The following is a 12,755-nucleotide window of genomic DNA, read 5'->3' on the forward strand; positions in this document are numbered from 1 at the left end:
ATTTAAGATGTGAGGTGCAGTGTGAAAGAAGCAAACTGCCTCGGACTGGAAATAGTGGGTGCATTATAGGGGGCCCAGTAGGGGTGGTGTTGTAACCCAGGAAAGGAGCTCACCGCATGAGTTGGTGGGGAATGAATGGAAGAAGGACCAGCTTGGACTAGGATCTGTATGGAGATGCAGATTTCATCTTCCAGCAGGACCTGGCCCCTCGCCCATACCGCCAGAAGCACCAAAACCTGGTTTGATGCCCATGCCATCACAGTGCTTGACTGGCCAGCCAACTCGCCGGACCTAAACCCCATTGAGAATCTATGGGGTATTATCAAGAGGAAAATGAGGGGCACCAGACCCAAAAACAAAAAGAGCTGACAGCAAGCATCAAGGAAATCTGGGCTTCCATAACTCCCAGGCAATGCCACGGCACATTGAGGCAGTGATTAAGGCAAAGGGATTCCCACCAAGTATTGAAGATTGACGTATCGTTTTGAAAGTACCATATTTTGATTGATTTGATGTGATCCTAATTTCTTTTTTTTCTGCAAAAACTGAGAAGTAAATGGTGATTTCTTCACAGTATTCTAATTTTTTGAAATCCTGTTTTCGTGGGTTTTATGAGCTGGAAGCCCAAATTATGTACAAATAAACAACTAAATACTTGAAATCATTTAGGTTGTGGGCCCTGAATCTATAATCTATGGAAGTTTAACGTTTTGAATGGAATTATGGAAATAAATAAACTTTTCCATGATATTCAAATTTTTTGGAAAGGGTCTGTATTACACTTGCTCTGCTAGTCTATCGTTCAGGACATGAGCCTGTAGCCTGGTGGTGGGGGAGGCGAGACAGCCTCCCCAAATTGTCTGCCCTTTCAAACTCATACCTGTGTGTGTACAGACCTCTCGGACACCACCTGAGAGAGTTTTCATATGTCATAAGTCAGGAGAGGTGTCCTATCTTGCCAGAGAAGGCAAATATGGTCACTTTTCTGCAAAAGAACGGCTAAAGTTTGAAGCTGGTTGGCATACCAACTCAACATTTATTTTGTTGTTACTTGTTAATAGTGTAACTGTTATTTGTTAAATGATTGTAGCTGTGTGTTAGGTGACTTAGGTTTACTTATTACATATTTAAGTACTTTAAAACATTAATATATTGTTAAATTTAAATAATTTTCAATAATAAAAAAAACTCCATAAAAAGCCTTTCTTTTATGTCATTTTTCAGTTTTTCAAGAATCGGTTTAGGAATCGGAATCGTTTTAAAAGTACCGGTTCGGCATCGGAATCGTAAAAATCCAAACGATACCCAACCCTATCGGTCTATCACTAGTGGATAGGCTGAAGGCTATCCCTGCATGCACCAATCGAGAGGCAGTTGTTCACCTTTGACACCCTTAATTTTGGCATGCCATGTTTCTCTTATTTCGGACACTACATTCTTAACTGTCTGAAACTCTTATGAACAGTTCAACAGGATTTAAAAACAAAGTGCTCAGTTTCAATCCCCATCTCAAGTGTCTGTAAACACCAGAAAAGTACGACATCATCCTCCCCTATCCTCACCACTCCTCCACTCACATTTACCCTTTACATCAACAATGCAATTCACACAGATGGCTGGGGAACATCAAAAGCTACTTCATCTCTGTGATAGTGAATTATCTGATGTTATATTCTTAAAAAAAAATAAAAAATAAAAAAATAAAAAAACAGAGCTCTACTTAGAATTTACCTATAAAGTCTTATCAGAGCGCACGACTGGATTTCACCAGAGATTATGACCTCAGTCTATTATTGACATGGTGTCTGTGGACATAGATTACATAAATCAGCTTAGTAACAGCCATCTTTAGTTGCATTCCGAATAAACTACCAGGGGGAAATGGGGATGAATTGTGGGCAAGAACGTGCTTGTGTCTCCAAAGTCTTTGGGAATGAACCCATTGAACTCCCAAAGGTGTGTGGAATAACACAGAAAGCTAAATCGGACAACAACTCTCCCATCTAGTGGCCAAATGCTGTCATGGCAAACCAGTACGATTGAAACTAGGCAACATCACATTGGTTTCTGTAGTAAAATGGGAGTGAGAGATCTGAACAGAGAACTATAGTGGTGAATAATGGAGATAAACATGCGAGGTTTGACCACAAGGTAAAAGAAAATTGGATTTATTGTGGTTGTGAAAATGAAAGTCTGAAAAGGGCATATAACGATTTGTTGTTGTTACATAATCAAACCATAATTTCTTGGTTAGGTTGGCTCCAAATTAAAATAGTTGCTTCATGTGCTTGTTGTGAACGTGCAATTGATAAACAATAGAACTGATAGCTCAAAAGAGAAACTTATAATACCAACAGTGTGCCCATTTCAGGCATTATAAAACACAAAATACACAATTTACATAAAAACTATTATTGGAGTTTTTTGGAATACTAGCAAAATGATGAAGATATGAAATGGAAGAACAGTAAATGCATGACCATTTTCAGTAACAACAGTCACTGAAGCGGTACAACAGCAAAGTATGGCAGTTTATCTAAAATCATTCCTTAAGATCACAGAAGACAAATTAATATGTTGCAATATAAAATCTGAATATAAAATACAAAATAAAACATGCAATAAAAAAAAACAACCTGATTGCAACCTAGGCTCCACCCTATAATCTTTGACCTGAGATAGCATTAACCCAGAGAATTTTTAAATTAAAAAAATATCCAATAATGTTTTAGATGAGGAAAATAAGACTCATGCTGACTAAACAAATATTCTAAGCATGGGTACTATCCAGGATCCCCAAATCTGTACAATGCCAATAAGGGCTAACACGATTCACAGCAGAACCCCTTAGTTACTTTTGGTATGTGAACATTGATTTCTACCAATCCTTTAACAGAACAACATTGGTCTGGCTTACTCGTCAGCGTCTGCGAACTGGTCCGTCTCCGTGGGAATGCTGTAGCAGGACCATTTGACAGGGTGAGGGTGGTGTACGGCTGGGTTGTAATTGGCTGTCACCGGCAGGTCCACTGTGTCCCTTTGCTTGAGTGTCAAATCGCGCAAATCAAAATGGAGCACATCTTGTGGACCTGGAGGAGGCACAGAACACCAGTAGAACATTTGTGCTTGGTCTGACCTGAATCCTAGGAACAGCTTTGAAAGCCAACATCACCCTGGGTAGAAATAGCTTGCTGTGAGAGAAACCTTGAAAAAAAAAAAAAAAGCAGAAATGGGCTATATACATTTTTTGTTTCCTTCATCTGACTGCAGTAGTAACAATTTTACTGAAATTACCCATACAGCAAAATAGGTTAAAGTGCTCATATTATGCTTTTTGGCTTTTTCCCTTTCCTTTATCGTGTTATATATCTTTTTTGTGCACGTTATAGATTTATAAAGTGAAAAAGCCCAAAGTCCACCCCAAATGGAGTTACCATCTCCAACAGAAAACACTGTTCACAAACTGATCCAAACAGCTCTGTTGTACTCCAGCCAGGGCTTGACATTAACTTTTTGAGGCACTTGTCCTTTGGACAAGTGCATTTACGTATCACTTGTCCATGCACAAAAGTCACTTGTCCCGGAAAAGATTTATCATTTTATAAAAATAAAAAATAAAAATTGTGTTTTGCTAATGCAGAATTCGAACAAACTGTTGAAAGCATCCAAACTACCAACATTAATAAAATTCAGTTGAAACAGTAGAAACAAACAACAGATTTCCCCTTCAACAAGAAAAAAGTATCTCCAGACTCCATAATATAAAGTAATACTTTGCACACCGGTGTGCAGAAGTTAATATATTGAGATTCTTAGTCAATATTCTGAGTTATTAAGTCAATATACTAAGATACTAAGCCAATATATTGGGATTCTAAGTCAATATTTTACATTTTCTTATTACTTTGAGATTCTTAGTTTATATTCTGAGATACTAAGTCAATGACCAGAGGTAGTTGTGACTTAAACTTGAACTTATACTATATCTAAAATAATTTTGTAGACATAATGGATTTTGCCACTAAATGTTTTTTTTTAAATACAATTTCACTAATTTCTACCCGGCAGAGGCTGATTTATCGAAGGAATACTTTAAAAGGTGTGGCTACTTTACAGTTGATTATTACCTGATATTTAATCTGTATACCTACAAACTCAGAAGGGCTGTACAAGTGTGTGTGTGTGTGGGCTGTACAAGTGTGTGTGTGTGTGTGTGTGTGTGTGTGTGTGTGTGTGTGTGTGTGTGTGTGTGTGTTAATATATATATATATATATATATATATATATATATAGGAAAAGGGTATTTTCCCATGCTTCTCACTTTGTAACACACGTTATAATGCTCGCCTAGCTGCTCCCTCATACTCTGCTTCTGACTAGCTAGCCGTAATTACTGCACATGTGCGACTCCCAACAAAAATGGAACACAAGTGAGATGTCTCACTCTGTAGCTAAAACGGAGAGCTCAACACACAGGGTGAAAAGAGGATCTGCAGCAATGTGCAGTAGAACAAAAACATGGTGTTTTTTTTTTATTAAACCACATAAACCTTTTCTGGTGCAACATCTAAATACAACTATAAACCTGAAAATTTGCATAATATGAGCACTTTAAAAGGTGCTCTAAGTGATGTAAAGCGTTTTTTAGGCTACAACATTTTTCGTCAATACAGCAAACATCTCCTCCCTATCCGCTAGCTGCCTTTCCCGGTTATTGGCTAGAACACTGTTTGTTATGGTTCGTGGGGCAGGTTGGCGCGACTTGTTTTTGTTGCCGTTTGTGGAGTCTGGGCTGTCTTCAGAGACCGCGTTTTTTTACAGTGTGTTCAGGGGACAGGCAGCTAGCGGATAGGGAGGAAATGTTTGCGTATGTGACAAAAAATGTTGTAGCCTAAAAAACGCATCCCATCACTCAGAGCACCTTTACAGGTTATTTCATATAACTTAGGAAAATAAGTATATACACTAACTAGTATGTATTTTAACATATAGTATCAATACAGTGCTTTGGAGGGAGAAATCATAATATTTAAATGTTTTTTTTCTTTACCGTAGGGTGTGTCTCCAAAACAGAACTTTCCCCAGTCAGTCTTTGTGACCTCTTGGATCTCACTTTCCCAGTCTTCCTTCTCTTGTGGGGGCATCAATGGGCGAGTAGGGTACACCGGATGGACGACTTCAGTGTCTCTAAAAAAGTTGACAGATTGATAGGTCTCAAATTGACTTAAGCATTCCACAATCAGGCAAATTTCTTCATTAGTGTTTCCCCTGTTTCCAATATTTATGCTACGCTACGCTAACCAGCTGCTGGCTGTAGAATTGTTTGATAGAGATATGGGAGAAATAGCAATCTTCTCTTCAAAATCTCAGCAAGAAAGGCTTTACGAGTATTGCCCAAGATGTCAAACTATTCCTTTTACATTGTACTCATTTGATTTGCACAACTTAGTAAGAGAAAAAAGAAATCCACCAAAAACAGTAAGGTAGTATTTTTCACACCCTGTCTCTGCAGTCACATTTTTCAGCCACCTGTCGGTGACGGAACAGACCCATTTCCATTTTAACCAATGCAATCGTCTACACCAGACTTGTAACACTAACTCCAGTCTTATAGAGGAGATTTGACTGACAGGAGTGAGTACCTATGCGTGAATGTACATGTATTCAAAGCAGCTGTAAGGAAGGTGGCGCACCTCTTTTTATGTCTGAATTTCGGCCTTCTTCTCTGGATCTTTGCTGCTGCTGACAGGCTGGGCTGTGGTGCCATTTGGTCAGAATTACATGGCAAAGCAACAGTGTCTAGACCGGTGTCCCCATTCACTGAGATACCACCTGGAGTTCCTGCATTGTGGACCCTGCCAGCTGCTGAGGCATCAGTGACAGCTGAAATCGTGCTTCCATGTCTCCCGATTGTCCTTGGGGGCGCTGCTTTTGTACTCCTGCCCTTGTATCTCTGGTTAATATAACCATCAACCATGCATTGTGGTTTGGTACCATTCAGTGTGCCAGCTGGGGTTCTCTCACTGGTTCTAGTGGCATCAACTGGGCAGCCATTGTGAACAACAGCTCCATTAACCAAACCTGTGCCTGGAACCTGACCGTTGGCTTTACAGGTGTTGTGACGCTTCCCTCCTCTTCTACCCTCATAGTTCATACCATTCTGAGGCATCACGTCACCTGTAATGTATCTGGACGATTTGATATAAGTGCAAAGAATGAAAGAAAACAACTTGACAATAATCAAAATTGATATATCAATTCATTTAATATTGCATTTGGTAACTACTGGATGCATTGCCATGCATTTGGGCTCATTATTGGTCCCTGGAGAATAAATCCTTATGACTTTGGTAATTCCCTGACCTAGGCCCCTTTGCACTTAGTACATATTGGTTGTACTGTTAAAAAATAATAAAATCCAAATAATAATAATAAAACAAGTAAATGTAACTAACACCCTGGGATATTTTAAAATCAGACTACAATTTGGTTCGTTGATAATAAAAACACAAAAGTAGGGAAGAATGCATCCAACAGTTTAAATCATTTGGATTCTAAGTCAACATTAGATGTATTAAGAAATTCTTTATAGCTTCCAAATGGGAATACCAGTAAATATCCTTCCCTTCTTACTGAGAAGAGCACATTTACTGTCATAAAACGTAGCTACATTTATTTATAAAGTTAAGTCTGGTGCACAAATCTTTACTTTTAGTGTAAATTAGCAACTTAAATGACTTAACGTTTACTGTGAAGCTGACCCTAAAAGTATAGTATCACTATTGTAATAATCCCCCTACACCTCCGCGCGGAAACCGCCCTGACAACCGCCTACCTGCAAGAGCGTTTCCCCAAAAAACACAAAGGCGTTTTTAAACGGTTCCTGCCACAAGTTCAGCACGGTGAACGCTGGGCGGCAGAGCACAATCTGTGCGCGTTCAAGTGGGCGGTGAAAAGGCCCATTAAAGTTATTGGTTTGATCTTCATCTTCAGTTTCTTTTGACTTTTATTCCACTATTGGTTCTCCTCGCTGATCTGGCGTTGTTTATGTGAACTTTTACTGTTTGCTACAATGTAGCTATAACATTAGCCATGCTCCCCTTAAAATCAATCAAATACACTCCGTTATGTTAACATTAATTTTCACACCATTGCTGTACCTGCTTCAGAGTTAACATCAGCGTTATTCATAATCACTTCTATTTACTCAGCAGTAGCTAGCTAGCTATCTACTCTTCCCAACCCCCATAGATATATAGCTAGCTACCCAACCCCGATGAAGGACAGCTGACCTGCTGCATGCTAACATCCCCATTACATAGCTAGCTAGCTAGCTAACGTTTACCGCTATTGTCGTGTTGGCTGTTGACAGTTAATGTGCTTACCATAAAGAAAAGCAAGCCAGTTAACAACATACTGCTAGGCAACCTTCCAATAAACATGTTTAATGGAAAATCAACCCCATAACTTAGCTAACTTTAAATCCTAAAATAGGCTAACGTTACCTCTTACCTGTAACGTTACTGCAGCCAGAGGCACACCTCCCCCGGTGGTGTGACGTTAGCACAAACTGGGAATACCCGGGATATACAAAGAGGAAGTAACGTTAGGCGATACGCCAATAACCAGGTGAGTTAGGTTTTTAGGTTAGACATACAGTCTTCTTCAAATATCAAAACATTAACCCCCTGGCGTTAAAGATAGTTAGCTATGTTTGTTTAGAGTTTGTTCCTCTCAGGGCCTTAGCAGAGGACGACAGTAGTTGTGTAGTTAGCTTAGATACAGGACGATGATCGAACAGTGACCCCTTGTGGCAAAAAAAACCTTTCATCAATGCATGCGACATAACCATAGACAGTACATAACCCACTTCTTTCGAATTTGTTTCACTTCACTTCTCTGCTGCCACACACACACTCATATTTGCACCAAATCACAGCTGTAAGCTATATTTCTATACGTTTCTACGTTATCATATGCGAAGTTGCAAGCAAGCTGCAAACTATTCAAAGCCACCTTTCAAACCTACAAACGTAAAAATGAAAGTCATATTTATTCTTTCTTCATAAATTAGACCCAAGGATTAAACTTTGAATATGAAAGAATTTTAGACTGATCATAATTGGCTGGAATAATCTATTAAAAATGTGCCTTATTATAGATAGCCTACACTATACCCTTTGGTCAAAAGTTTGTGGACAATTTGTCCTATCCTCATGTATGTATGGACTCTGAGGCTCTTGGTTTAGGCAAGGTCCTGTTCAAATCTTAATGTTGCCCCATACAGTGGTACTTAAGACAATAGTGTGCTTCCAACTTTGTAGCAACAGTTTTGAGAAGGCCGGGCTCCCTCCTGTTTCAGCATGACTTAGTCACCTCATGCACAAAGCAAGGTCCATGATTAAATAGTTATCCGTGTTTGGTGCAGAGGAACTTGACTGGCCTGCACATTGAAACTGGAAATCTTTCCCAGTACAGTGTAGTCTGTTATAGAAGCAGTTTAATGGTGTAATATTGGGGTACATACTTTGTTCTGGTGTTCGCAAAGTACTATACATACCCAGATAGATCTATTTCTCCCTTTACATGCATTTCAGCTCCAGTCGTGTTGGCCTAATGTTTAAATTATCTCAATATAGATATGCTTCCAGATGCAACCAGCTTTCAATTAACCATAATTGTAAATTCTGAAATCAGTCATGTAACTGGATAAGAATGGGTTATAATGGGTTCAATGTCAGCTCAAATGTTTTTTTTTATTTACAGAACAGTATGTAAAACACAATGGCAGCTAAGACATCAGCAGTGTAGGCATAGAATAATTGATTACTTGTTTACAGATATATAAATGGAAATGAGAAATACATTTCATTTAAAATAAATTTAATGAGACGGCATCACTACCAAAGCCATTTTATTGCTGTTTTAGTGACTACATCACATTGGATAGCCCTAATGATTCAAAATTTAAGAGCTACAAGAAATGGGTCTGTGACAAATTTTATATCTTAATGTACTTTTGTACTTTCTGTTTCTTTTTTTATCTAGAATGGCACGAGCAGCTATAGAGTGAAAATATTTGTGAAGCAAAACACAAATCAGCAGGTATTGGTAAATAAGTTAATATTGCTCATAATGCTCACCATTTAGTTTAAGTTAGGAAGACATTTTACAACCATGTAAAAGCCAGTATAAAGCAGATTGAAAAGCAATGGACTTACCATGACTAACAAAAAAAATATTTCCAAAATGCTAACCTGGCCTGCATACCATACAAAGCATTGTGCTATACCGCTTTTCTAATAGGACATCTAAGCAATCACATGTTTTTTCTTGATAAAACTGTATAAAATTGTTTTCATAGTATCAATGTGAAAAAAGAGTGGTGAGTGGCACATGAATACAAATTATCACTATATAATTACAACATTTACAAGTCAAGAAAATATTTCAGACGTAGACATAGAATGTACCTTCAAAAAACTATGTAAATCTATAGCAACATTGTCTTGAAAAATATCCTCAAAGGCACAGACAGAAGAATAGGTGAACCATGCAAAAGGAAGCAAAACGTTTGTTTGTGCAAGGAAGCAAAACTCAAGTTTAGAATAATAACATACGGTAATGCAGCAGATTGTAATTGTTTTCCCTCCCTGTACAATGCCTTCTTCATTACAGTAATGAATACATGTGTGTTAAAACGCATCTGAACCAATTACAGAGATTAAAGTCAAAAAGCCTTTTTGGCCTCACAGAAAGTGAAATATCCAGTTGTACATTCATGATATTTACAGTATTAGAGTTCCAGAGGGCTTTAAAAATAATCTGCAACCTGTAGGCTCAATGAGATTGCTAATCCAGTTTTTTTGTACCAAAAACAATCTCCTGTGCATGCTCACGTACAATATCTGAGGTGATTTCACTGAGCATAGAGAGATGATTCAGTAAACCATGTTACAATGGCTACCAGTCACACTGATGGAAATCCACCACACACCCTGTACATTCATATCCTTATATTTCTGTGCAACATCATTGGGTCTATGGGTAGCAACAATGTATCTTTTTTAAGCCAATGCATTGCTAGCAAATAGCATCCATGGAAGTTACAGTTTAAAGACACTCCTTGGTTGCAGCTTCTGCTCCATAAAGTGACACCCTCCTACTCATCTGAACCAACTAAGAGCCACTTCTCAGTGAAAAAAGACTCACTATTGGACTGATTGACATTGCAATTGCTTTTGCAAGGTTACTGGAAGACATTTTTTTGAGAATAAAACAAATCCACCTTCAATTAACCATCACCGACTTCACCAAAACCCTCCTTTGCTCGCAAACAAGGTCCATCATCTGACGCCCCACTTCTTAAGCTCACTTCAAATCTTCTGCTTCCTTGTAGTTACAGGGGTTCCTATTGTTTTCTTTCTCTGACCGCTTTGACCCTGTTCTCTATCCTCTCTTAAAACGTGCCTGTCCAAAAACGTCGTCAACATGCATTCTTCAGAGAACACCTACACGACAGAGTCGAAAAGATGGACAGTTTACCTGCCTTCATGCCTCTGAGAGTCGGGTTTACAGTCTGCTTGCCAAATGGTTCGTCTGTCTCACTGCATTTTCCTAAAACATCATACCAAACTGTATCCGTGAATAATACAAGTAATATTACAACAGGAAATAGTAGAACCCACATCAGGTTTGTTACATTGTTCCAGTTTTAATTCCAAGGTACATTATGTCCAGTGTACTACATCGAGCAACTTTGTCGATCCTCAAAGCATGTTGAGCGCAGGATGTTCCTGGGAAGAAATCACATGTTTTGTCATATGAGATCAACGTTGTGACAGTAACAACAGTTCACAGCATAGACAGTGAATAAAAACAGAGCAGGGTAGAACAAGTTGAAGAGTCACAGTAGTATGACCTGCAGTCAGAGAGCAGTCCCTGGTTGAGAAAACTCCCTTTAAGTTCAGCGTAGAATCCCATTCTAGAAGTTATTTCACCGCCACAAACAGCAGGGGGCGATGCGTGTCTATTTATATGTTGCAGTTCCTCAGACTAGCTCTGGTTCTCTCTGCTTTCCTTTACAGATTCCTCACTCGAGTTGCAGGTTCTGGTCAAACAACTAGAATGTTCCTCATTCTCCAGAGAGCAGGAACGATTCTCATTCCAGTTGAGTCACTGCTAGTCGCCCTTGATCTCCAGGATGGAGGGGTTGTGGTCCAGGATGGACAGGATGATTTTGTCCATGTACTGTCGCAGACGTATATTAATTTCTTCCTGCTCCTTCAGGGCTTCCATTAACTGGGGAGAGAGACGTATGTCAAACACATTTTCATTTCAGTTTATTAACAAGTATTATAACACAAGAGTTTCTTAGTTTTAATTCGGGACTAGATTGGCTGCATACAAATCAGTTTTTAAGGGGTACACCTGCAATAATCTGGTGCATTAATTATTTATATAGAAATGCTGATTAAGGCTGTGATTAACAATTATTTTCATTATTGATTAAACATGACTATTTCCCCGATTAATCAATTAATCATTTGGTCAATAATGTCACAAAATAGTAATCAATGGCAATCACAATTTCCTAAAGCCCCGGGTGCTGTCATCAAATTGCTTGTTTTGTCCAACCAACCGTCCAAAACGGCAAAAAAGAAATTAGTTTTCCAAAACCTAAAAAAACATTCACATTCATTCAGAAGGTGGAGCCAGAGGCATTTTTGCTTAAAAACGATTAATCGATTATCAAAATAGTTGATATAGTTATATAAGATAATAGTTGAAAATTTATTTTCTAGTGACTGATTAATTGATCAATCCACTACTTGTTCAGCTCTCATTCTGTTAGAGGTGCAGATTTCATAGTGCTTATTCCATTTTAAGCATGGATAGCTTATTTCCATGGTGTTAGTCAGTGTCTATGTGTGAGAAATGACCTCCATATTATGCATAATAGATTCAAATATACAATAATGTAATATCTAAAACACTATCATGCTGTGCTAAGAAATACAGTAATGCTCTAACTACTGTAAGGCACCTTTAATAACATTGTTCAGATGAAATCTATTTAAGAAGCTCGGTAGCTTGCAGAATAGGCAACAATGAAAATACAGGCAGAAAAGTGTTTAAGAATAAAATGCATAATCTGTATCTTGTCCTGATTTTACCTGGTCTCTGGAGGCATTTTCTATCTCAGCAGCTAGAGACTGGGCCTTGGTCTGTGTGGCGAACAGGGTCTTTGCTTCATATAGACTGAGGCTGAGGATCTGACCGTTAAGCTCGTCGTTCTGCTCCCTCAGCTTCTGGTTCTCCTAAAAATAAAGAATCAGGGAGAGATATAGAGAATAAGATAAGTATCTGGACCACTCAATCACTGTATCTGCTGTGATTAATGCTTTTAAAAACATGGCCGCTACTCAAGCCTCACTCAACCCATACGACAAAACAATGCACTTCATGTACCTCATCCAGCAGCAAACACAGCATTCTATTTTGGCAACACCTACAGGACATAACATGGGTTATACGTGTTACAGAACAAACTGCTCCCCTGCTTTGTCTGGTGTGTTATGAAAGCTCCATGATTAAGATGCCTTTAAGCGCTGACAAGCGGTCAGTTTGCTTTTCCCTCTCTCTATCCTGAACCATTAGTGAGGGAATTGCAGCATTGACCCCAATTCAGCTTAGGCATGTTCACTATACTCCATTGTGATTAGTGGTTAATCGGGAGGTCAAAAGTCACAGAA

General features: G+C 38.7%; 2 protein-coding genes across 5 annotated transcripts in view; both read right to left on the minus strand.

Annotated features, from left to right (window-relative positions):
• Positions 1 to 2,152: 2,152 nt before the first annotated feature.
• LOC120555782 lies at positions 2,153 to 7,786 on the minus strand. 3 transcript variants are annotated; one of them, XM_039794846.1, is made up of 4 exons: positions 7,513 to 7,786; positions 5,694 to 6,188; positions 5,051 to 5,187; positions 2,153 to 3,089 (listed from the first exon to the last, which is right to left on the minus strand). In XM_039794846.1, exons 2-4 carry the CDS (start codon positions 6,167 to 6,169, stop codon positions 2,914 to 2,916), a joined length of 789 nt encoding a protein of 262 aa, XP_039650780.1. In that variant the 5' UTR covers positions 6,170 to 6,188; positions 7,513 to 7,786; the 3' UTR covers positions 2,153 to 2,913. The 3 variants fall into 3 exon arrangements, with proteins under 3 accessions (XP_039650780.1, XP_039650798.1, XP_039650789.1); XM_039794864.1 differs by lacking the exon at positions 7,513 to 7,786 and adding an exon at positions 7,386 to 7,480; XM_039794855.1 differs by lacking the exon at positions 7,513 to 7,786 and adding an exon at positions 6,836 to 7,319.
• Positions 7,787 to 8,866: 1,080 nt separating this feature from the next.
• The window catches only part of rab11fip4b (RAB11 family interacting protein 4 (class II) b), a 28,103-nt gene continuing 24,214 nt past the window's right edge, over positions 8,867 to 12,755 (minus strand). For both annotated transcript variants that reach the window (XM_039797373.1, XM_039797366.1), the window contains 2 exons: positions 12,177 to 12,320; positions 8,867 to 11,301 (listed from right to left, as the gene is read on the minus strand). In XM_039797373.1, the coding sequence (XP_039653307.1) occupies positions 11,182 to 11,301; positions 12,177 to 12,320 (264 nt within the window). In that variant the 3' untranslated portion in view covers positions 8,867 to 11,181. The remainder of the gene's footprint in view (positions 11,302 to 12,176; positions 12,321 to 12,755) is intronic.

This window comes from Perca fluviatilis, chromosome 1 (assembly GCF_010015445.1).
Source record: "Perca fluviatilis chromosome 1, GENO_Pfluv_1.0, whole genome shotgun sequence".
NCBI lineage: Eukaryota > Metazoa > Chordata > Actinopteri > Perciformes > Percidae > Perca > Perca fluviatilis.